This window comes from Oncorhynchus mykiss, chromosome 12 (genome assembly GCF_013265735.2).
Source record: "Oncorhynchus mykiss isolate Arlee chromosome 12, USDA_OmykA_1.1, whole genome shotgun sequence".
In the NCBI taxonomy this organism is placed as follows: domain Eukaryota; kingdom Metazoa; phylum Chordata; class Actinopteri; order Salmoniformes; family Salmonidae; genus Oncorhynchus; species Oncorhynchus mykiss.
In genome coordinates, this window is record NC_048576.1 from 65,270,681 (window position 1) to 65,295,720 (window position 25,040).

Below are 25,040 nucleotides of genomic sequence, written 5' to 3' on the forward strand. Positions count from 1 at the left end.
TGTTATTTTGTTTCTGGTGTTTTAGGTCTCATAGCTATGACATTGTGCATGCTTTGAATGCAGAATGTCTGGATAGCTCCTTCCTCTGACCCCTGTATGCTCACATCAGTGGTCCGGTCCTCTTCTCTTTCCAGGCTTGCAGAGGGAGAGCAGATCCTGACAGGGGGGGTCCTGAACAAACAGAAGAGCCAGGAGGACATCGTCACAGAGTTTGGAGACTCTGCCTGTTTCACATTGTCCCTATTGGGGCAAATCTATTGGTAGGATAACCATGTTCATTACTTCATTGTTGACCAATCTAAAGCATGTTCGGGTAAAGTTTTCAATTGATTCTTGATTGCTTGTGTGCTAGCAATCACATAGCAATAGCTAATGTTTTACTATGCAACTGAGTGATAGATGTTGCACCCTAGTGAAGAGGGTTGGGCGTAGCAGTGCCTTGATGTTTGTTTGTCGCGATGGGCTCGTTTATTGTATCCTGAAGGAAACCTTGTTGATTCATCTTCCCGTGGTGTTGCTAATGAATTAAAGGGAGCAGAAATTGAGAATTGGAGAGGAGGCATGTCTGTGAATGACATTTGGATGTTACCTTGGTCAATTCAAATGGACTATTTGAATGCAGGAAGGGGCTGCAGCAGCCTCCTAAGCAGAGGATGTCCTTTTCTACAGAGATACTGTATTTAGAACATGATGTAAGCTCAGCCAGTGGGCTAGAATCTCCGAGCATTTAATTATCACTTAGTCGTGAACGTCATGTTACAATTTAGACATGCATGAACCACAATCAAAATGCTGTTGTCTCAATTTCTAAGGTTTAACCATATCAGAAATCAGACTCTAAACAACAACATGGTATGCTGGTATATTTCACAGTGCTGTTGCATTATTACTGTGTGATGTCAGGAAAACCAATGTAGCGGTTAAGCAAAGGTAATTGGTCTGGTTCTCTAACATGTGTGACCGTAATACAACCATAAATGCACAGCGAGTGGTTGCTTCCTCTTATAAATTAGATTTGAGGTACAGGAACAAGCTAATCCTGACAGATATTAGCTGGAATGTTCTGAATTAGATTAACGTAACCAGGCGCTATGTGTTTTGTTGTGTGATTGCACGTTCGTGCCTGTCACCCACATGCGTCACTCTATCGAGAAGATAATTTTCTTCTTCCTTCTGTCTGTGCAGCAAAACGGATCGTCTGGCCAAAGGTTCTGAATGTTATCAGAAGAGCCTGAGTATGAATCCTTTCCTGTGGTCTCCCTTTGAGTCCCTCTGTCAGATCGGTGAGTCAGTCAATCAGCTGGGATGGGTGGGTGGTAGGGTAGTTAGTTATATAATGCATGTTAAGATGATAGAGTACAATATGTATTTGCATTAAAAATAGTTTGATTCACTCGTCATTGTAAGACAAAAATGTGAAACTTACACTGGTCCTTATCCCATGCATGATGGCGGATCCAAATCTAATTCCCTGACCAGTGCTCAGGCTCAAATCCACTCTATTCCCTCCCCTTGTTCTTAAGCTGATTGTATTAACCTGTATCTTTGTTGTCAGGCGATCGGCCGGACCCAGAGCAGATCTTCAGACTGACGTCCCTGCAGTTCTTTAGCGGTGGGAGTGGAGCCCCTCCCCTGTTCCCTATCAGCCCTGCCCACACACCAAGCCACAACATGCCCCACCGCCAGGTGGACACGGTGCTCATGGAGACGCCCCAGGACACCTTAGTACGTCCTTTCAACTCTCCCTCCCCCTGTCCTTTTAAACCCAGTATTCCTGTTCATATTTTTCTAAGGCCAGGTTTGGCTGTCTTTACAATGATGGCTTGCATTGCATTGGTGCCAAGATGAGTGTTTGACCTGGTGTTTGGTTAGGACTGTGGAAGAAGGTGATCGGTGAACACTAGGGGTGTAACAGTAAACTTATTCTTACTGAACTGTTTGGTACGGGGACCTTGGTTCGGTCTGCAATGTGAACCCAAATGTATATATTTGTTTTTGTGTGTTTGTGTGTGTGTGTACACACACTACCGTTCAAAAGCTTTGGGTCACATAGAAATATCCTTGTTTTTGAAAGAAAAGCACTTTTTTTGTCCATTTAAACTAACATAAATTGATAGGAAATACAGTGTAGCCATTGTTAATGTTGTAAATGACTATTGTAGCTGGAAATTACTGATAAAAAATAAATAAAAATGGAATATCTACATAGGTGTACAGAGGCCCATTATCAGCAACCATGACTCCTGTGTTTCGATGGCACGTTGTTAGCCAATCCATGTTTATCATTTTAAAAGGCTAATTGATCATTAGAAAACCCTTTTGCAATTCTTTTAGCACAGCTGAAGACTGTTGTTCTGATTTAATGAAGCAGTAAAACTGGCCTTAGACTAGTTGAGTATCTGGAGCATCAGCATTTGTGGGTTCGATTACAGGTTCAAAATGGGTAGAAACAAATAACTTTCTTCTGAAACTCGTCAGTCTATTCATGTTCTGAGAAATGAAGGCTATTCTATGCGAGAAATTGGCAAGAAACTGAAGATTGCGTACAATGCTGTGTACTACTCCCTTCACAGAACAGCGCAAACAGGCTCTAACAAGAATAGAAAGAGTGGGAGGCCCTGGTGCACAACTGAGCAAGAGGACAAGTACATTGGAGTGTCTAGTTTGAGACACATCCTCAACTGGCAGCTTCATTAAATAGTACCTGAAAAAAAACACCCATCTCATTGTCAACAGTGAAGAGGCGACTCTGGGATACTGGCCTTCTAGGCAGAGTTCCTCTGTCCAGTGTCTGTGTTCTTTTCCCCATCTTAATCTTTTCTTTTTATTGACCAGTCTAAAATATGGCTTTTTCTTTTCTTCTAGAAGGCCAGCATCCCGGAATCGCCTCTTTACTGTTGACATTGAGACTGGTGTTTTGCGGGTACTATTTAATGAAGCTGCCAGTTGAGGACTTGAGGTGTCTGTTTCTCAAACTAAACACTCTAATGTACTTGTCCTCTTGCTCAGTTGTGCACCGGGGCCTCCCACTCTTTCCATTCTGGTTAGAGCCAGTTTGCGCTGTTCTGTGAAGGGAGTAGTACACAACGTTGTACGAGATCTTCAATTTCTTGCCAATTTCTCGAGTGGAATAACCTTCATTTCTCAGAACAAGAATTGACTGACGAGTTTCAGAAGAAAGTTATTTGTTTCTAGCCATTTTGAGCCTGCAATCAAACCCACAAATACTGACGCTCCAGATACTCAACTAGTCTAAAGAAGGCCAGTTTATTGCTTCTTTAATCAGAACAACAGTTTTCCGCTGTGCTAACATAATTGCAAAAGGTTTTTCTAATGATCAATTAGCCTTTTTAAATGATAAACTCGGATTCGCTAACACAACGTGCCATTGGAACACAGGAGTGATGGATGCTGATAATGGGCCTTTGTACGCCAATGTAGATTTTCCATAAAAAATCCGCTGTTTCCAGCTACAATAGTCATTTACAACATTAACAATGTCTACACTGTATTGCTGATCAATTTTACGTTATTTTAATGGGGGAAAAAATGTGCTTTTCTTTCAAAAACAAGGACATTTCTAAGTGACCCCCAAATTTTTACCCGTAGTGTGTATATACACACAGCACCAGCCAAATTTGGACACCTACTCATTCAAGGGTTTTAATTTATTTTTTACTATTTTCTACATTGTAGAATAACAGTGATGACAAACTTTGAAATAACACGTGTAATAAAGTAGTAATTAAACAAATCGAAATATATTTGAGATTCTTCAATGTAGTGCCTTAGACCACTGCGCCACTCGGGAGGCCCCAGGACCTCTAATTTTTGAGTTAACCTGGAAAAACTAAATGAAACCAGGTAAAAAAAAAAAATATGAAACAGATTTTATAGGGCCCTACATTATATGGCTCGTGATCTGTTCCTGGGTTAGTTTGACATCTTTTGCCAACACTAAAATTATCTACAGTAACGTTTGGCATTTAATTTTCCGCTGTACCGAACCGTGACCCAAAAACCGCAATATGTACTGAACTGGGGGTTTGGTGAACCGTTACACCCCTAATGAACGCTTTATGATAAATGGCACTTCACAAGCAAAAACCACAGTTCTTTCTATAAACCTGCCTATCCAAATATGCAATGAAGAACTGACAACTGCTGTCTTGTTCCCTTTCCCTCCCCTGTAGGAATTAAACAGACTGAACCTGGAGTCTTCCAACTCAAAGTACTCGTCTCTGAACACAGACTCCACCATGTCCTACATTGACTCGTCTGTCATCTCCCCGGACACCGTAGGGCCTCTGGGTACAGGCAGCTCCCTGCTATCCAAACAAGTGCAGAACAAACCCAAGAGTGGGCGCAGTCTACTGGGGGGACCGGCAGCACTCAGCCCCCTAACGCCCAGGTACTGGTGGTCTCACCCTGTACACACACATAAGATGTTTTTTCTCAGTAGAGGCTCTATTACATGTGTTGGGCTGTTTTATCATAAGTGGATTGACACAGGCACGCATTATTTATCTGCTCATAAGTGTCGTGTGGCGGGATTCTATGTGTGTTGAGGCACTCCCACATGTTTCCCTCTTTGACTACTTTTTCAGTGTCATTATGTAGGGTGTCCAAAAATGCACTTTGGTGATTAAATTTCACTTCCTTATGTTTATAAAATACATTTTACCAAGACAAATTTGATTATTCATGTTCTAAATCTTTCAGTTGGTCTTTTAACATATCAAAAAAGTCACATTTTGTAACCTAATACATCTGTTAATAAGCACTAAGTTTTGTTGAGATAGCGGTGAAGGTTCCTCATAACTTAAGGATTTAGCATTTTGTGGTTGTTGTCTTCAAAGTTGTTTCCGCGGGTCGCAAAAAGCTAAATTAGCATAACACGAGCTGAATTGAATGTAAAAGGCTTTGAAGGTAAAAGCTTGGAACACACTCAATGCTCCATTGACATTTCACAGAGATACGTTTGTTTTTGTGAGAAATCTTTGAAGTAGAGCAGGAATTTCACATTTAATACAAAAAGTTCATACTAAAATATGGAAGCATTACATATGTCTCAAAATCGATATCTATCTTACCTCTATTGTTTTATGTCCTGTGGATTTTATAAGAAAGATGATGAGTTAAACGGTGAGCCTGTCAGTTTACCTTATTAATTCTTGCACAGCATCCAGCCTAGCAGACACAATGCTATTTTCCTGTATTTTGACCACTTCTGCTCTAGCCTCCATTGATTTAGTCATCATTCAAGGGTGAAAACTCTAACATTTGAATGGATTATGATAGAGACATGAGATTTGGAGCATTGGTTTTCTTAGAGGAGTATCTGCCCAATTTAATGTTATTTTACCCATTGGTCAAAATATGCATTTTTAATTGGACACCCTACATTATAGAGGCATATGCATTGGCAGCGATCACTCCGCTAGTAATTTGTCCATGGCGTTGAAAATTGTAGTCAAGTAACATTATCTAGGTTATAATTTGATATTGTGCACCTGGCTGCAGTACTACATACTGGTCTCTTCATTCATTCATTCATTCATCCTCCAACTCCATTGTCCACTAGCCTGTAATTAGGGAGACTGTAATGATAACTGGCTTCAGACGACGTCTTGATTACTGCTTTTCCTGTCCTCTACGACGGTTTTGTTCTGTGAGGGCTTTTCTACTTGCGTTAAAGGCTTCTCTGGTACTGCAACTGGATGTAAATGGCCTCCATGGAGACTTTTGGATGATATGTTAAATTATACAGAGCTGAATAAGTCAACAATGTAGATGAGATTCAAATGGATTCTCAGTGTATGATCTTATTCCCAGTTTTGGAATCTTGCCCCTGGAGCCCAGCCCAGGGGACCCCTTGTATCTGCAGAACTACTCTCACAGTGGCTCGGGGATGGAGCCACCCCCTCCCGGAGTCCCACCAAAGAAGGTACGCACGCGTCATCGCTATATTGAAGACAACACGCCAACCGCTATGTGGCTCTCCTATTTGGAGCGTTGATCGAAGAGCAACACACTGTGTGTAAAAATTGTTATATGCATGCTGAATAGAAAACATTTCAACTTCAGAGGAAATTCCTTTAATTTCAGTGTTGGATTGAACAATGGAGGTCAAAGATGTTTTGTTAGAATTTTTTTAAATGTATTTTTAAATAGCTTTGTTCCCACTTTTCCCTCTTCAGTCTGTAGCGAGAATCAGCCAGCCGGGGACGAAGTCGGTGTTTGCACAGAGTGGCAACAGCAGGGAGATCATCCCTATCTCCTTCAACCAGACTCAGACCACTGCCCCCCCACAGACCAGGTATGTGCTCTTTACAAGGCCCATATGGACCCATGTTTACAGTATGGAAATGCAGAGATATTGCCAAAAAAGACAGCTGTCCTCACAATACTTGTTTATTTTCAGTGAGAATTCATGCAGGGTGAAATTATGTAATGTTATGAAATTGTGATCCATACTTGTTTTGAGTTAAGTGTTGTGCTTTAAACTTGAAACACTGCAGCATTTTTGCTTTGTCAAAATGTCACTCATGGCATTGGTGTTCTCTGTGCTAGTGGTTGTCTAAGTATGAAGACCTGATGACCATTGTTGTGCTCTGTTTGTCTGTGCCTACTGTAGTACTACGCCTCAAGTGCTGAGCCCCACAATCGCTGCTCCCCCCAACGTGCAGCCCAGACGGAGCTCCAGACTCTTCACCAGTGCCAGCTCTACTGCCAAGGTAACATAGAAGAGACTCGGCATTTGAGTGGATTTTTCCTTTAAACATATAACCAAATACTGGAATTGAGATGGACAGTAGGATTTGTGGTGTGTCATTTGAACCAGAAAAACAAAAACATCAGTTTGCTCTCAAGTCTAGCATTTTAAGTAGTATTATATTTTTGAGCAGAGATTTCATTTTATATGTATTATTTTGTTCTATATAGAATAGAGGTTGGCACTGGGCTGTGCTGCTGAGATTCTTGGCAAAGATGTTATTTTTCCTATTACCAAATATCAAAAGGGGGGGGGGGGGGGCAGACATGGTTCTGATGTTAGCAGAGGTCTTTGAAATGCTAAACACAAACAAACATTCCTCAACAGGAGAATAGCAAGAAGCTGAAAATGAAGTTCCCCACCAAAATCCCCAACCGGAAGACCAAGTCAAAAATGGGCAAGGGAGGCATCACCCCATCCAACCTGAACGAGAGCATTGAGATCCTCAAGCTGGACTCGTCCATGACAGACGGGAAAGTCAATATGGGCTCTCCTCAGTTCCAGGCCTTCAGTCTGCAGAAGGCTGCTGCAGGTGAGCTGGGACACTGTTAGAATCAACTCTCACACTTTGACTTTCAGTCTTCTTTGCCTGACCATAAAGATGTAGGGATACACTGCCATTAAAAACAAATTATGTCAAAGTAATGCAGTAGTTTTCTGACTTTTTTTTATTAAGTTGCTGTTATAATTGTACTACATTTCTATAGTCTTATTAGCCACCTTGTCATATGATATCCTTACAAAGATGCCATCACAAGTCCTTATCTCCAAACCCCTTTTTTCCCTCTGTGTTCCAGATGGCCTGATGTCGCTGATGCGAGACATCGGCCGGGGGTACCTGGCCCTCTGCTCTTACAATTGTAAGGAGGCTATCAGCATCCTGAGCCAGCTGCCCTCCCATCACTACAATACAGGGTGGGTCCTGGGACAGATCGGCAGGGCCCACTTTGAGCTGGCCGAATACATGCAGGTAAGGGAGAGCCTTCTTTTGCTAGGTTCATCTTTCATACATAAAACAGGAATTGTGGGCATCTGAAGCTAGATGTGCTCCTTTCCTTACTACAATTCCACAGGGTTAAGACTGTCAAATGGATGCAAAGAATGGTTGAGGGCTGTGCATGGTGGCTTTTGCTACTTCTCAATGGCTCGATTAGAAACTTTTCTCACTATTCGCCTCCTGTCCCATCCCTGCAGGCGGAGAGGATCTTCTCAGAGGTGCGGCGCATCGAGAGCTACCGGGTGGAGGGCATGGAGATTTACTCCACCACCCTTTGGCACTTGCAGAAGGACGTGGCCCTGTCGGCCCTGTCCAAAGACCTCACCGACATGGACAAGAATTCACCAGAGGTACGTAGTTAACTAACACACTGGGACAAACAGTTGCATGTACCGTATCCACATGTCCTGGACTAAAAAGTATGTTCAATTGAGACTTTTCCATTGGGAATTGCTTACAAGTGATTCTGTCTTGGAGTATGGTTGCCTTTAATTTAAAATATCCATATTTTTGCTCCTCTTCTATTCCTTCCCTCCTCCCCAACTCTTTCTCTCTCTTTGTCCCCTTAGGCATGGTGCGTGGCTGGTAACTGTTTCAGTCTGCAGAGGGAGCATGACATTGCCATTAAGTTCTTCCAGCGTGCCATCCAGGTGAACCCGGGCTTTGCCTACGCCTACACGTTGCTAGGCCATGAGTTTGTCCTCACAGAGGAGCTGGAGAAGGCTCTGGCCTGCTTCCGTAACGCCATCAGAGTCAACACACGCCACTACAATGCCTGGTGAGTTAGTGCACAACCTTGGAGTGATAGTGGATGTGACAAAATCTGAATTACAATCGTAATAGATGTGAAAATGCTCTATTGTGGTTGAGAATGAAACGACTGAACAAATGAACAACGAAACAGCACAGCAAGTAATTGAAGGAAATAGGTTTTGATTATGTTTTACCGGTAATTGGGACATGCGTAAATACCAACAAAATAACTTTTTGGTTTTCGTGTGTGTGTTTCAACTAACTGTACTAAAATGCTTAAAAGGCCGCTAAAATTGTAAATGTCAGTATTGGTTTTTTTGGCACGGAAAATATTGGATATCTATCGGCCAGAAATGTCATATCGGTGCATCCATATAATTGGTAATTCCCCAAAATATCAGGTTTTAAAATCACAGCTGGCCTGTTACATTGTTTGCTGCCTCCATTCGGGATGCATCGTTTCAGTTTCAATGACTCAATATAAAAACGGATGAATGTAACTAAGATTTGGAATGTCAATACAATCAAACTAGCAACGGAATGATCACAAGTCCATTATAACGTGGCCAATAGGCTAGCACATCTATTTATGTAGCAAGCTAAAAACATGGAGCCTAATGCTAGCTAGCTAGGATGTCATGCCATTGGAGGAGTGAGTAAGTGACCCCCCACTCCCCTCATATCGTTTTTCGGGTGGCTATACAAAGCTAGAGATGCAGGTGTCATTTGGTTAGCTAGCAAGAACTTGAATGACTGTTATACAGTTAGCCAGAGTGAATTTGCGAATGCAAGAGATATGCTATCTACTCTAATTTCAGAGTACTCTCGTCTGAGTATGCCAGAGCGCAGACAACTGATGAATTTACAAACGCACAACACCTACTGAATATGACCGGTGTCAGTAAACATAGGCAAACATTTTTTTTATAGTTAGTCAAGAATGCTCCAGATAACATGTAACCAGCTCTTCTACGGCAAGTAAAATGGTCAGAGTGAGGTGTTCTCACATTTGTGTCTGGAAGTAGCTAGTTAGCAAACTAGCAAACTTTAGCCAGTTAGCTTAGGTGCAACCATGCATTGGCAGGCAAGCTGCAGAAGGACAAGGATATAATTCCCCATTGTTTAGCTGAAAAAGTTTGAGAGTGTTTATCTAATGTTCCTTCATTAGATTTGATCTCCTCTTGCTCTGGCTAGCATTAGTTGTTGGTCTTGTTGATGTGCATAACTGAGGGAGAGAGCCTACCTTTTCATGGTTGTTTGATCAATAGAAATAAAGTTCCCAAATGTAAGAGGACTCCTGTGTTGTTTACATATTTGCAGAAATCCATCCGGATGTATTTTGTGGCTTTTGGCGAATGCGTTCTAATGATCTAAAGTTGCGCTGTTACAACTGCCTGTAAACACAGTCCAGTTCAAAGTGAATGATTGCAGGCCCATGTAGCAAATGGCATGTTTATAGAAAGGTCTACTGTAGCTCTGATTGGCTATAGCGCACCAGTCTGTGTAGATTCCGGTCCTGGACAAGACATGTTTTTATTCATTTTTATTAACTGCAGGGACTATTTATTAATTGTCCAAATGCACGGCCGCTTTCCCACTTTATATTGCTATAGAATTTACACAAATGCCTTAGTATACGTAATTCCCAAACATTCTAAGAATTTATGAAACGTGAAAATGACCAGTGGTTGCTTGTCAGAATGTAAGTGTCATTCTTCCTAGTGTGTATATGAACAGATTTGTATACGATTTTATGTCGCTAAATTGCTGTCAGTTCCACTTTAAATGCAACACTGTTTCTCACACAAATTATTTTCAAAGAGTTGGCTAACAGCAAGCACGCAACAATAAAACTTATTCTTGAGTTATTCTTGAAAAGGGAGAAGCTAACAAATTAGCAACAACATCCTCTATGATAACACCTACTGCAGCCGCAGCAAACTAGCCGCCGAAAAAAGCTAGCTAGCTAGACCGTGGGAAAACTACTGCTCGCTATTGCGCAGAAGTGCAGACGTTTCGGTATGTTTTTGTAAAAAAAAGTCCCACTCATTAAGTCAATGTGATTGGTTGATTTCATTGTCACTACAAATTTTTTCCCTATTACAGTTGAATAGCAGAAGCCTTTTTCTAACTTCTGATGGTCTAGCCAATGGCTGACTTAGCTAGGTAGATTTATTTCCCCAGAGACCAGCAAAGAAATCCTGATTTTGAATTTTTTTTCCTCAGCAGCGTTAATCCGTTTTCTTTCCAACAAAAACTGAAGAGATTAAATCAAACTCCATTGAAAATAATAGAATTAGCATTATTATAATCATAATTGTATAAATCCTTAGCCTGTAGAAGGCCCATTGTTCCCCACTGTGTTTGTGTTAGTAATTATTTTTAGATTGGCTCTATTTTTCCCCAGTATGCATTTTTTTTTTTCACTATTCTGAATATCTAAAGAATCCATATGTTCTGAAATATGAACACAGAAATACTGGACATTTTGAACTCTTATGGTGGGGATTTGACAAAATTACAGTCATGGTCTTGAATTGGACTCTGGTCTTGACTATGTCTCGGTCCCTTTGTCCCCCTCCCAGTCTCGACTCGGTCTCGCTTAACACAGCACTGTATTACCTTAATGCAGATTAAAGCTAAAACGTTGTGTTTTGATGTTGGTGAATAATTCAGGATTATGGGAGAAACTTGTTCTCATCTCTATTTCTATCTCTCCATCTCCAGGTATGGCTTGGGGATGATCTACTATAAGCAGGAGAAATTCAACCTGGCAGAGATTCACTTCAAGAAGGCACTTAGCATCAACCCTCAGAGTTCTGTGCTCCTCTGCCACATCGGAGTGGTGAGTGGCCCACTACACTCCGTCTCTTTCAGCTCACTCAGTCTGTCAGGGCACTTCAAGACATTGCATGCAGATTTTTTTTTAACCATCTTTATGTTTTAGAAAACTACTTATAAATCATATGCATTATTGTTACTATTTTCAAAGCCTGTAGTATTTTACATTTTGTACTTGAGTCATATTTCTCCAATGTTCTTTATGGCACTAACTAACGTGCTCCATGTTTCCTGTTGTTTCCACACAGGTTCAGCATGCACTGAAGAAGTCTGACCATGCTTTAGAAACCCTGAATAGAGCGATCAACATAGACCCCAAGAACCCTCTATGCAAATTCCACAGGGCCTCCATCCTCTTCGCTAATGAAAAGTACAAGGTAGGTCCATATGGCATTTCACAAGCAAACACCGACTAACCTACTTTTCAGCACAATTCCTCTTCTTCCGTATTAATATTATCATTGTTCACTGTATTTTCTATTGGTTAAGTCTAAGCAAACAGTTTTTTGTGATCCCTATTCAGGCGGCTCTTCAAGAGCTGGAAGAGCTGAAACAAATAGTGCCCAAAGAGTCCCTTGTTTACTTTTTAATAGGAAAGGTAAGCAAATGTAAACTTATTTTCTTTGTGGGGATTACGAGGAAAGGAGCTGACCATAAGAGAAGAATTTACAGTCACTTTGATATTCGTACTCAATAATAGACCACTTTACACTCACCTCTCAAATCTCATATAGTCTGACTTTGTGCAATAGACTAAATAGCTATGAGATGTTTATGACATCAAATTTTATTTGTCACATGCGCCGAATATAACAGGTGTAGTGTAGACTTTACCGTGAAATGCTTACTTACGAGCCCTTAACCAACAATGCAGAGTTTTTAAAAAGTAAGAAACATTTGCTAAATAAACTAAAGGAGAAATAGTAACCCAATAAAATAACAATGAGACTATATACAAAATGTACTGGTACCGAGTCAATGTGCAGGGGTTCGGGTAAGTTGAGGTAATTGTGGGGATTTAGTGACATATTTCCTAGTTTACGAATGTATTCATATGGATGGTGTGTCCTGCTCTAATCATGCTTTCTTCCCTATTGCTCCCCTCAGGTGTATAAGAAGCTGGGCCAGACCCACTTGGCATTGATGAATTTCTCCTGGGCAATGGACCTGGATCCCAAAGGAGCCAACAATCAGATCAAAGAGGCCATAGACAAGAGGTACCTCCCTGACGACGAGGAGCCTGTCACTGAGGACTACCCCTATGACTCAGGTACAACCACTGTGACTGCCATGACCAACTGACACATGGCTTTGACCATTTAGTTCCCTGTTAATGATGGCAATGACTTGTACATTTGTTATGAGTTGCATAATTTATGAATGCAAAATATTTGACAGCCTTAAAATTAAACATTGAGTACTAGTAGTAAATAATTGAGTCAATACACGTCCGAATTTGAATAGTATATGTGAAACACTCCATAAAGGTGTAGCCAAGTGGCCTACCACTAAAGTACATATCATAGGGCGAGAATGCCAATATGGTCAGGTTTCTGTCTCTGTATTTGTTACTTCAAGAAGGAAGCTGAAAAATGTCACTGTCAGGAGCCATGCTTTGACCTCTAACCTCCATCTTGTCCCCAGCAGCTGAGGTGGAGGAGTCGCAGGAGAGCAGTATGACCGACGCAGATGACACACAGCTCCACACTGCCGAGAGCGACGAGGTCCTGTAACTCACCTGCCCCTACCCCTCCACCCCGACCCCTCTTTTGGACTTAAAAACCATGCCAACCTGGAGCCAACCGCTGGACTCCAGCATTAAAGAGGAAGAGGAAAAAAAGGAAAACAAACTGCTGCTAATACAGTACCTCCGATTTATTTTCATCATCTGCTATTTCTTGGTTTCGTTTTCTTCTACCCCTACACACACCACTACCACCACCATCCTCGTCCTTCTCCTGTCATGCCTTAGTCCTCACTGGCTTATCATTCTCGTCGGCTCCCATGCAGCCATGTGTGGACATTTTTTTATTTTCTGGTTTGTTTTTCCTAGAATACCTCATCAGCACCACATTGCCCCATCAGTGCTGATTTTGAATGTCCTACCCCTCATCATTGAAAGACATCACTTTCGCTTCTTTTAGGTTTGGAGCGCTGCGCTCATGCCCTCGGAAGAAAAATAAACAACAAACATTCATGGAAGTTCCTGTCTTAATGTTTAGGGTTTTTTTATGTTCTTTTTATCAGCTTTACTCTGAATAAACACTTGTGTTATAGCCTGTAACTCTTTGGTTCCTCTCTCCTGGTTGGTCTGTGATTAAATGTATGGGAGAAGAAATGAGGACAAGCACATTTCTCGCCTTTTCTCTGGGGCGTTGGGATGTCCAAGGTGTTCCAACCATGGCCCGGCAAGTTTCAGCTAAAGCAGACAGATAATATCTCCTACTTGAGATCTAGCAATGACAGATGTCTCGATCACAGATGAATAAATAAAAGTGACATTTAACCATGTTTGTTTTAGAAGTGCCTCTTATTGACAACGATATGAGAAGCCAGTGGTTCATCAACCTGTCAACAAGATTTGATGTGCAGTTCTTTTGAGGTGATTCATCATGAAATACTTCTAGAAACAAATGTGCTAAAATATGATAATCATCCACAGGTTTAGCCTGAGTGTCGGTCTGTTTGAACTATCATGCCAACTAGTTGTCATTCGCCGTACCAAACATTTGGCTTGACAATTACATGAATGGAGTTGGAAAGACCACAAACTGATCTTGCACAAGGCTACCACAGGTTGGTCCTCACTGACCACATTAATACAAGGTATGATGACGGGGATTAAATGCCCAGTTTCAATATTTGGATGCATCTGGTCTAGAATTAATCAACCAAACATCCAAGTGTGTGTTTGGGGAATTCCGCATTGATTCTATGTGTATGTATACAATGTTTCTTGATGTGCTTCTTAACGTACAGTTGGGAAAGGCAATCTCAGTGCCACATTCAGAAATATTGCCCCATATCAAGGAGTTTAAATGCCTTTCCTAAAGTTTTGGTCCTTTTTTTTCTAAGGCAAACAACTTAATTTGTCCTCAGCACAGCCAGGATAAAATATTATGTTCTCATTTTGCAAGTGCTTTGGGATATTAATTTAAAATGTGTTCTGTCTTTGGGGATAATGTCTGTTCATGTATATATGTGCTATTCATTTTAAGGATATTTGAGATTATAGAATAAACTACTTTAAACATGTCCTCTATTTGACTGCCTTGTGCTCCCCCAAAATGTGATGTCAATAAATGTAAGACTTGTTGGCTGCGTCTGCCGACAAACACCCGATAAGACAATGTATCTTAGTAGATGCTGATCAGAGTAAATTGGACAATGATTGGGGAACTGAACAACAGTTTATAGCCTAGTTTAAATTAAGTATGGATTTATATCACAAGTCTCAATTAATTGCATTGAGAACACTGATTAGTTCATGATTTCTAAGTGGGGGGAAACCAGTATTGTTTCAGGACAGGAGATGAAGATAACTCAGTGGTTCTGACAGCAGTGGGAAGATATTTTCACAATTGAGGACCTAGATCAGAGAAGAACTGGGATGAGCATCTGCTGTATCCTTGCCCTCACTGGCATACCAGGACATTGCATCTGACGTATCCTTGCCCTCACATCCATAGCAGGACATTGCATCTGATGCAAGCAGGGACTTGGAGCCAGTATATGGAGGTTAGGAATGTTATTTTAAGGTTAGTCTTATCATGTAGAAGGACAGAAAGACCACTGCAAGTGGGGCATGACATTAACTGACAATACACCTAGTCGGTTTCAGGTCCTCAACAACTGAGCCACTCCACATACAACCACCTAGGCTAGCACCATTATCTCTGTATTTTGCAACTTTAGTTCAGCAATGTAATATTACACACTACAGCAGCCTGAAGAAAATCCCCTTCAAATGACAGTGATCCAATTGTTGTGACCCAGCTTCAGCTTGTCAACACATCTAACACCGTATTAGGTTGCTGAAAAAGCAAATTAACAGCTTCGACTGTTCTCAGTGGCTATTACTAGGTACAAATTATGCTCCGTTTAGCCAATTAAGGGTTGAAATGTGGAGACTAAATACAAAGTAATTTGTGGCAAATGATTTGGTGGAGACCGGGATAATTTGGTGAAATTGACGTTGAAGAGTAATTGGCTAAGTATTTAGTTTAACCAAATTATTTTATTTTAAAGTATTGCACTGTTATTGAGCTTGTATATTAATGACAACAACTGGTAAACTTCCATATTATTTACTTTCAGCTGAACGCCCATCCGTGCAGACTAGAAGATATAAGCCAATCGCCATCGCTGCATAACCAGGTTGACGAATCACAGTGCTAGGCAGGCGGGTAATTCCGGTTCAAGACTGGTTGACTTGTGCAGGTAAGTGAACATGAATTCTTCACTCTGTCATGTTAAAACTGAGTTTATCTCACGTAATTTTACAAAATGGATTATGTTAGAAGATAAAATGAATAGATATGGGATTTAAGTGTGCTATTTTATATGTTATTGATTTATTTGATGATCAAGTTTGAAATGCTAAGGTAAAACTGCTAACGTTACTGTGGGGTTGCAGTCAACAGGCCAAATAGTGTATCTAACGTTAGCTAGCCATCGTTCTTCGGGTGTCGTACAGTAGGCACACACACTTGCAAAATTATATACACTATATAGTAAATAATAATTGTGATAACACTGTGATATTTACAGTAGAATTTTGCACAGTAAGTCACAGTGCATGATAGTGTGTATGTTTAGCTACGTTTATAAGTTAGTAATAGATTTTAGCGCAGGGATTGCTAGCAAGCTATGCTAGATGCGCCAGCTAGCTAACTTACTTAGACAAGGGCCGTGGAGTTCGCTAGCTAGTAGCTATCCAATATATTTGATTATGGGCTACAGCCCGTTTCCACAAAATCAGTCAAGCTAAAATAGTATTGAGTCTCAAATGAATACACTTTTTATTCTTGATTTAGAAGACTGTGGAAGATTATGTCCTAGTCTAGTGTTACTGTAGCTGCACGTAAATATTCACCAAAATTCAACAAGATAACTTGCAGAATAATTTTTTAATATGGCACAATGCCAGGTCATTCTATAAATATAATATGATTGTCATATAAACTCAGAACAACAAAAATCAATCACATAATGTTCTGTACAAATAGTGTTTTTCGACATTCTTTGTAGTGGCCATGCCAAGTAGGCCTATGTCAGTCATGATTTATAGATATATTATTGATTTATAATGCAGTTTCTGTGTATGTACAGGTACCTTGGACAAAGAATTGGAGGGATTACCTTGTGGAAGTTACAGTGCATTCGAAAAGTATTCAGACCCCTTCACTTTTCCCACCTTTTGTTATGTTACAGCCCTGTTATAAAATGTATTAAATAATTCCCCCCCTCAAAAAAATAAAAAAATAAAATCAATCTACACACAATATCCCATAATGATGAAGTGAAAACAGGTTTTTAGAAATGTTTTCAAATGTATTAAAAAAAGAATAGCGTTTCTAAAAACCTGTTTTTGCTTTGTCATTATGGATTATTGTGTGTAGATTGATGAGGGTGAAAAAACTATTTAATCCATTTTAGAATAAGGCTGTAACGCAACAAAATGTGGAAAACGTGAAGGAATCTGAATACTTTCTGAATGCACTGTACCTGGAAGACACAGTGGATATTTTTACCCTAAGGATGGATTTGGTTGGAGGTGAGCTTTTCTATTGCAAGGTATGTATACACAACACATGTGTTACATGATACAGTATTGATCATGTGTCATCATCATGCATAGAGTTATTACATGCACAGTGCTTGGTTTTAATAATTTTGGACAGATTGCCAAAGTGCATTGTTCCTTAAATGACTATGGTTGACATTTAACTATAATTTGAAATTATGTATCACTACAATATTGTGTCACTGTCTGGCATAGCAACCTAAAGACTGTTACAGAAATGCTGTGCGGGAGTCATATGCTGACACTAGATGGCGGAATAGTACATTAGTAGAGTGGACAGTTGCAGAATACAGAACAGGTGGAATATCAAAGGCATCCATATAGATGTTTATTGTCATCTGAAACTGTAAGCAGTTTTATGTTTGCCTAATGAAAGGAACTGGATTTGTAAGTAATAGTGAAGGATTGCAATTAGATTACCCTAGAAGTTACAGGACCATCCTTTGCCTATATAGAGCTCGCCAGCTTGAAGTCCAAAAAAACATAAATGAGTAACCTCTGGTTCATTCAGCCATTCCTATTTGGAAAGAACAAAGTTTTGGGATAAACGCTGAAAATAATGTCTGAGGTTAACACAGGCTTAGAAGATCTTATAAGATTTGTTCTATGAGATAATACCAGTCAGTTAACATGACCTTTATGAATTAGGAAGCATTTCGTGTTTTAAAAAATAAATAAATGCTTCAAAATTCACAAAAAGTGACGTTAGCTGATAAAGATTCTCACAGAACAAAACGTATAAGATCTAAGCCTGTGTTAACCACATACCCCATTTCTGCATTTATCCAAAACCCCTACAAAACTCATAGGCTTTGTCCAACGAACCATGGCAGAGTTAGTGCTTACAAAAAGACGCCATTACTATTGCTCTATTGGTTACAGTTACACGCATTGCCTATCTGTTACCTTCAGATCTGCACACTAAAATGGTACAGGGCCAGGGGGAGTGTTTTTAAATTTTTTTATATTGGTTTTTGTTGAGAAAGCAGGGACACAGTTCAGGGGTGTATTCATTGTGTCTTGCAACCGAAGCAGTTTACTGTTTTAGAACCAAACAGAACGAAACGTTTCCCATTGGGGAATGCTATCATAACATTGCAGGGTAGTATCATAGATATTTATAACTAACCATGTGTCATTGTCCTGGTTATGAACCCATAACCATTCACTTTCTCCAATCCTTAAGAACCACGTTTTGATTTAGGGTTATAATGAAACTGGATCCATTCCGGCTCTTGCGTGACATGTAATAACTGCAAGTCACGATTTAATTGAGCCATGATGGAAGACACAGCAACCCAGTTTCAGTCATTTAGAAAATGGAACGCTTGACTCTGGCTCCCTCTAGCGGAGACAGGCTGAAGTTCCACTAGTGGCGAGTATGAGGAATGTCTCCCGCCGCGGTTTTGCTCTCGGGTTCTGTTTGTCAGACTTGAAATCCGAGGGAGAGGAGCGAGCCGCCATTTTCTGTGTGACGCTCTCCCTAAAACGGCAACAATAAAAACGGATTGCCGTGGAAAATACATAACAAATCGTTGATAAATGGCGTTGGGAAACAAGACCAGTCCAACCGCATTTGAAATAAACTCGATTGAACATTAATAATTGCAGAGGGAGAGAGAAGAGAGCAAGCTGACTCGGTTCCTCAAGTACTCGTTGTTTCGCCCATTTCGTGATTTCGGGAGTAACACGGGGTTACCCAATTTGGATCGCACGAGACGGATTTTGTGAAGAGGCATTCTCGAATTATTTGTTTTTCAACATATTTTGTTTCCTTGATGAAATTACTATCAAAGTGCGGGATTTGTTTCTAAAAATTTTACCGGATCGGCTCCTCGTCACGTGGTAGGTTCCTCCTTTTTCTTTGTTACTTTTAACTCCGTAGTAAAAAATAACTTTGAAATGTTGCAACATCATTTAGCATTTAACTTGTTTGGTAACCTGCATGCCGGCCATCTCGCATTTATAGTAATGCTCAACCATTATTTTGTGATTATTTTTTTTTTATGTTGCATAGCTGGGTCTACCTACCTTCCTTTCAAATCCAAGTTCTAGCTACAGACAGTATAGGTAACGTTATGTTTATTACTCTTACTGCATTCGCTCTAGCTGAACGATCTGCTGCCAAGGGTACACCATTATAGTAATCTTCAGCTAGCCAGTGAACATGAGCCATGACATTCTTAAATTATGGGAGAGTGCGAGGGAAAATACAGTTGACCAGACAATCGTAAAACATTGATATCAACATTTAACTGTAACGTTACCAGCTACAATTGTGTCAATGTCAAGCCTTATTCGCCGAAGCGCTTGATTTGAGTATTCAAATTACACCTAGTCAGTCCACTAACATACTTGTATAAATGTATTTAGGCCGTTTAAAAACGTAGTTTGCAAGCTTGCTGTATTTCCCACGATCTAATGCATCTCTGCGCCACCGCATTCTAAACTTAATCGTGCGTAATATACACACCCGAGCAATTCTATCGAATGATCGCAATCGTGCGAGAGGGGAACCATTTTCGCAACCCTTAAACGTTAACCTAGAAAATGAATTGTCGCATAGATCACATTATAATTTTGGATACATTTCCAATTGAGTAATTTATGGCGAGGTTTACATAATGGCGCAGCCATTGGCAGTTGCAGGCGCCACGTTTTCCACTAATTGTTTCATAAAAATGATTTCCTTTAGCAGAACCAACCAAGCTAGTTTGCCAAATAATTGTAACATGTCAATTTAGCCTCACTTGTGACTTAGCGATATACACAAGGCCGCTAGAAAAAAACAAGGAACATTATCATTGTATTCAATATCATGGCATGGCAAAACCTTGATGTGTTGATCTCAACCGTCTCCTATGTGCTTGTATACTGTCTAACGTCAGTGCAGATATTGTAATTTTGTCCCATCCATTTATCAACCAGGAACCGTGTTCATGTGAATCCCTTTAATTGCACACTAACCTGCTCAACCCCTGGTTAGTGTGTTACACATCTGTAGTTTTCTGTTATATAATGTGTTGCATATCCTTGCATCATATGTGATCTCAGCACTACAATTCTGTCATTTTCTGATGTGTGAACTTCCTCCAATGTCTGATAATCTCAGTAATGTTCATCTTGTGGGGAGGGGGAAGTTTATCTTCCTGGTTGTTTACTGTCATTATGGGTGGGTACACTACAGTACACTCTTGGTGTAGCTGAGCAAGTGAGGCCTTGACTGTTGTGCTCTGCTGCTGTACTGGGGCCTCTGCAGTTTGCAAATCCATTGACTGAATTTAAAGAGAGATCATGGTCTGGCTGACATGTGCTTTTTGGGAAATGGTTTCAGGGGGTTAAATACACATAAACAGGACTGGTGTAGAGAGAGAGAAGCCTACTGATTGCACATATTGGCCAGACAGGGTGACCTCCCCCACGACCCTGTCCCCATTGCAGCCCATGTGTTGGAGTCAGAGAGGTTTTATGAATAGAGGGTGATGAGCACCTTGCCTGCTGCTGCATTGGACCGATGGCACTGCTAGCTCAGGCCTGGCTCCATGTTATAGCCAATTTAATGAAGAGCTGTTCTCTCGTATTACATGGCCCCTCCCTAGCCTGTTTGATATGGTGTAGGACTGGGAGAATATGCTGCTTAAAGTGTGAGTGCTTTCACTGCCTGTTTTCACTCCTCTTATTTGTTTTTATAAGCCACACAATTGACAGAGAACCCCCCTCCCCCATTGACCCTTTAGATCTGGGTGGAATCCTATCAGCTGTCTTCGAAACGTGTGTGTGTGTGTGTGTGTGTGTGTGGTATTGGAGCAACCGTAGGAGGAGGCTAACACAACAAGTATCTAGTTTATGAATTTGGAAGCCATTGGTTGACTCGGGGGAGGGTACTCAATAACCTGAATGGAAAACAGCATTTATTCAAGCCACTTACTCAGCTTTTGTCCTTCCCAGAAATGATAACGGTTCCTCACTTTAATCAGTTTTCCAGGGCATTCCACTACAAGAAAATTGGCTCATTGTTGCAAATGTTAGATACTGTCAGTGCCAACCGAAAGTATGAAAATATTGTGGTTTGCTGGTTGCATTTTAAGCAGGAAATGTTGCGTTACGTAACACCCTATTGTGGACAGAAATAGTCCTATTGTAAGTTATTAAAAAGGTATGGGTATACATTTTTGGCCTCGATTTAGGCTATCCTAGCCACTTAGAGCATATAGCAATTTCCTCAGCCTATATTCTAGATCCTTCTGTCCTAATTTTGCATCTAACCAATCAATATAGAAGCAGAGTTACCAGGAAACAACCAATAGAGGTATGGCTGATTACTGCTGTAGGCTACAGACCATAATGTGCATAAAGCAACATCTGTTTCTCCGGTTAGGCCAAAATGCAGGCCTATTTCTGATGATTATGCAAATCTATATGTACGGATCTGCAGTGTGTTTTCATAGGTGCACTGGGTTTGGGATTTTATCCTGTCAGACGATTGACTTGGAGAGATGAAAGCAGAGCCTATTGGTATTACTGCTGTTATTACTTGGTATTGTTCAGGCCCCCTCAGACGGTTAATGTCTGGCTTCTGAGCTGAAGACTTCAGCTCATGATGAATAATCTGTTCCAGTCAGGCACACTTGAAATCAGTCTGAGCAATCACAGCTTTATTCATACATCTAAATTATTTGCTCTTTTGGGTTTCTGTAGAAGCAGTTGTTTTCACGTGTGTTTTGGGTAGCAGGTATTGTACACCTTGCTTTGGCATATACTTGAGCTGCTGCTTATATGGAAACACTAGTCTCTTTCCTGGAATACTGACTGGAGAAAGAGCTGAAGGGTGACATTTGGCTCACTAAAACGACGTCTTTGCTGGTTGTTTTTGATAGTTCAAGCCTAGTCTGCCGAGGCCAAGTACACTCCGATGCACGCACCCTCCAGTTTCATGCCCTCAAGCCAACATCCCCCTCCCTCCACCTCAATCCATCTCTTCCCCCATCTCAAACCAAGGGGCCGTGCCTCCCTCTGAACTTAACCTAGCTCAGAACACACCTGAAACAATCCCTTTGTTCAAACTCTCCTCCCAGAATGCCCCATTCCTGAAAATCTTTTACCAAATGTTTTATTTTTTTCCCTCCGCCTCACATAAGAGAAACATGGACCAGCCAGCCAGGTGGGAGAAGCAGGAAAAATATATCAACCCCACTCAACAAGGGAGGAAAAAGGCAAACAATGTACATGACCTGAAGAGAAACCAGAGGTGAAAATGACTTAAATCCACAAATAAACATTGCTTTTAAAAGGGGAGGGGGAAAAAGATGGGCTAAAATATGGGCTAAGAACAAAGGCAATGTACTAATTTACCAGACTCCTGCCTGGACTTGTCATGGCCTAGTAGGATGTTAAAGGCCAAAGTGTTTCACCCCCCCAGACCCTAGAGGTCAGGACAGGTTTGAGAGGAAGCCTGACCATTGGTAGGCTCTGCAGGGAGTGGCTTGACTGACACACTGGCCCCCATTCACTCCTGTGCTGAAGCCACCAAACCAGTCTGGAAGTGGAACCATATGCATCATGTATGATTGGGTGAATTGGGGAGCACAGAAACACACCATAGGTTTGCTGGTTCCTCAGAGTTTTACTTCTCTCTAGCCTATTCAGACACTGGCTTTTGTTTTTGTGTGTTTTTAAAACCCTACAGTCAACTAATTGCCCCAGCTGGGAGTACCTGGGACAGCTGGCTGAAATCTCAACCTTTGAGATAAGAGGAACAGAGGAAACTCTGAATTATTTTCAGACCCAATTGTTTTCCCCCGTTTACTATGGTGTATTTAAGCTTTTTTCCCTTCTCATGGAGGAACCTGAACGATTAAGAGACTTCAAAGGCAGAAACCACTGGCATAGTGTTTACAAAACCAGGTGCGCTGTACCGTGTATGAGGAGAGGAGTGAGTATACCCACGGGTTGAACCCGACCTATAGTCTAAAGTTCAGTGTGCTGTGGCCTGTGCTCCCTGATGGCCTAATGGCCCAATTAAAAGTGCAAGGCGCACATGCTTCTCTTCCTCTCTGGGTCATTCTGTATTTTTATTTCACCTTTATTTAACCAGGTAGGCAAGTTGAGAACAAGTTCTCATTTACAATTGCGACCTGGCCAAGATAAAGCAAAGCAGTATTTCAATCACTTTGCCAACACCTCATTTGGCCGCCTTTCGCTCCAGTTCTCTGCTGCCTGTACTGGAACGAATTGCAAAAATCGCTGAAGTTGGAGACTTTTATCTCCCTCACCAACTTCAAACATCTACTATCTGAGCAGCTAACCGATCGCTGCAACTGTACATAGTCTATCGGTAAATAGCCCACCCATTTTTACCTACCTCATCCCCATACTGTTTATTTTTATTTATTTACTTTTCTGCTCTTTTGCACACCAATATCTCTACCTGTACATGACCATCGGATCATTTATCACTCCAGTGTTAATCTGCGAAATTGTAATTATTCGCCTACCTCCTCATGCCTTTTGCACACAATACAATGTATATAGACTCTCCTTTTTTTCTACTGTGTTATTGACTTGTTAATTGTTTACTCCATGTGTAACTCTGTTGTCTGTTCACACTGCTATGCTTTATCTTGGCCAGGTCGCAGTTGCAAATGAGAACTTGTTCTCAACTAGCCTACCTGGTTAAATAAAGGTGTTCTCAACTAGCCTACCTGGTTAAATAAAGGTGTTCTCAACTAGCCTACCTGGTTAAATAAAGGTGGGGGGGAAAAACACTTTTTGACTACACCCCTTTTGATTTGAACGAAAATGTATATAGGCCTAGGTATTTGCCCATGGTAAATATGGCCAAAAGATCATACCATGGTATGAAAACAATTGGATGGTATGATAGTATTTTATATTTTTGAATAATACAAGTTCTAAATTTGCTTTCTGAGTATTGTGTGGCCCAAGGATAGCAACACATACGTTCAAAGTGATATTATTGTTTTATACTGTTCAATTAAACCAAAAATAATTTTATGCATTTCCTGCACTCATTTGAGATCGTTTCCACACTGCCACATAGTGCTGCACAAACAATTTAGGCTTTATTTTTAACCCAATGTTACAATTGCGGTTTGACTTGTGACTTGGGTGAACTGTTGGAATTGTGGAAATTCTAATTCTGTAGTTAGAATATAGTAGTGGGCACTTGGAATTAGAGGTCGACCGATTATGAGTTTTCAACGCCGATACCGATTATTGGAGGACCAAAAATAGCCGATGCCGATTTTTCTTATGTGTGATTTAAAATTAAAAAAAACATTTGGGTAATAATGACAATTACAACAATACTGAATGAACACTTATTTTAACTTAATATAATACATCAATAAAATAAATTTAGCCTCAAATAATGAACCATGTTCAATTTAGTTGAAATAATGCAAAAACAAAGTGTTTGAGAAGAAAGTAAAAGTGCAATATGTGCCATGTAAAAAAAGCTTGAACATACGAAAGCTGGTGGTTCCTTTTAACATGAGTCTTCAATATTCCCAGGTAAGAAGTTTTAGGTTGTAGTACTATTTCTCGTTATACCATTTGTATATATACCTTTCACCATTGGATGTTCTTATAGGCCCTTTAGTATTGCCAGTGTAACAGTATAGCTTCCGTCCCTCTCCTCGCCCCTACCTGGGCTCGAACCAGGAACACATCGACAACAGCCACCCTTGAAGCATCGTTACCCATTGCTCCACAAAAGCCGCGGCCCATGCAGAGCAAGGGGAACAACTACTCCAAGTCTCAGAGCGAGTGACGTTTGAAACGCTATTAGCATGCACCCCGCTAACTAGCTAGCCATTTTACATCGGTTACACCAGCCTAATCTCGGG

At 40.7% G+C, this 25,040-nt stretch overlaps 2 protein-coding genes across 8 annotated transcripts in view; both read left to right on the top strand.

The window, feature by feature from the left end:
• Positions 1-13,246, top strand: part of cdc27 (cell division cycle 27) — a 33,473-nt gene extending 20,227 nt beyond the window's left edge. For 3 of the 4 annotated variants that reach the window (XM_036938088.1, XM_036938089.1, XM_021624575.2), the window contains exons 5-20: positions 135-260; positions 1,186-1,283; positions 1,556-1,725; positions 4,194-4,411; positions 5,836-5,947; positions 6,201-6,319; positions 6,638-6,737; positions 7,103-7,307; positions 7,573-7,745; positions 7,970-8,122; positions 8,342-8,550; positions 11,253-11,370; positions 11,615-11,743; positions 11,890-11,964; positions 12,474-12,636; positions 13,011-13,246. In XM_036938088.1, coding sequence (XP_036793983.1) covers positions 135-260; positions 1,186-1,283; positions 1,556-1,725; positions 4,194-4,411; positions 5,836-5,947; positions 6,201-6,319; positions 6,638-6,737; positions 7,103-7,307; positions 7,573-7,745; positions 7,970-8,122; positions 8,342-8,550; positions 11,253-11,370; positions 11,615-11,743; positions 11,890-11,964; positions 12,474-12,636; positions 13,011-13,099 — 2,257 coding nt within the window. In that variant the 3' untranslated portion in view covers positions 13,100-13,246. The remainder of the gene's footprint in view (positions 1-134; positions 261-1,185; positions 1,284-1,555; positions 1,726-4,193; positions 4,412-5,835; positions 5,948-6,200; positions 6,320-6,637; positions 6,738-7,102; positions 7,308-7,572; positions 7,746-7,969; positions 8,123-8,341; positions 8,551-11,252; positions 11,371-11,614; positions 11,744-11,889; positions 11,965-12,473; positions 12,637-13,010) is intronic. The other variant, XM_021624576.2, reaches the window with a different exon arrangement.
• Positions 13,247-16,982: 3,736 nt separating this feature from the next.
• The window catches only part of kansl1b (KAT8 regulatory NSL complex subunit 1b), an 82,046-nt gene continuing 73,988 nt past the window's right edge, over positions 16,983-25,040 (top strand). The window contains exon 1 of one of the 4 annotated variants that reach the window (XM_021624577.2): positions 16,983-17,162. The gene's annotated coding sequence lies outside the window, so the exon portion shown is untranslated. Of the gene's footprint in view, positions 17,163-18,575; positions 19,018-25,040 lie in introns of those variants that run through there. The other 3 variants (XM_021624579.2, XM_036938090.1, XM_021624578.2) reach the window with 3 other exon arrangements.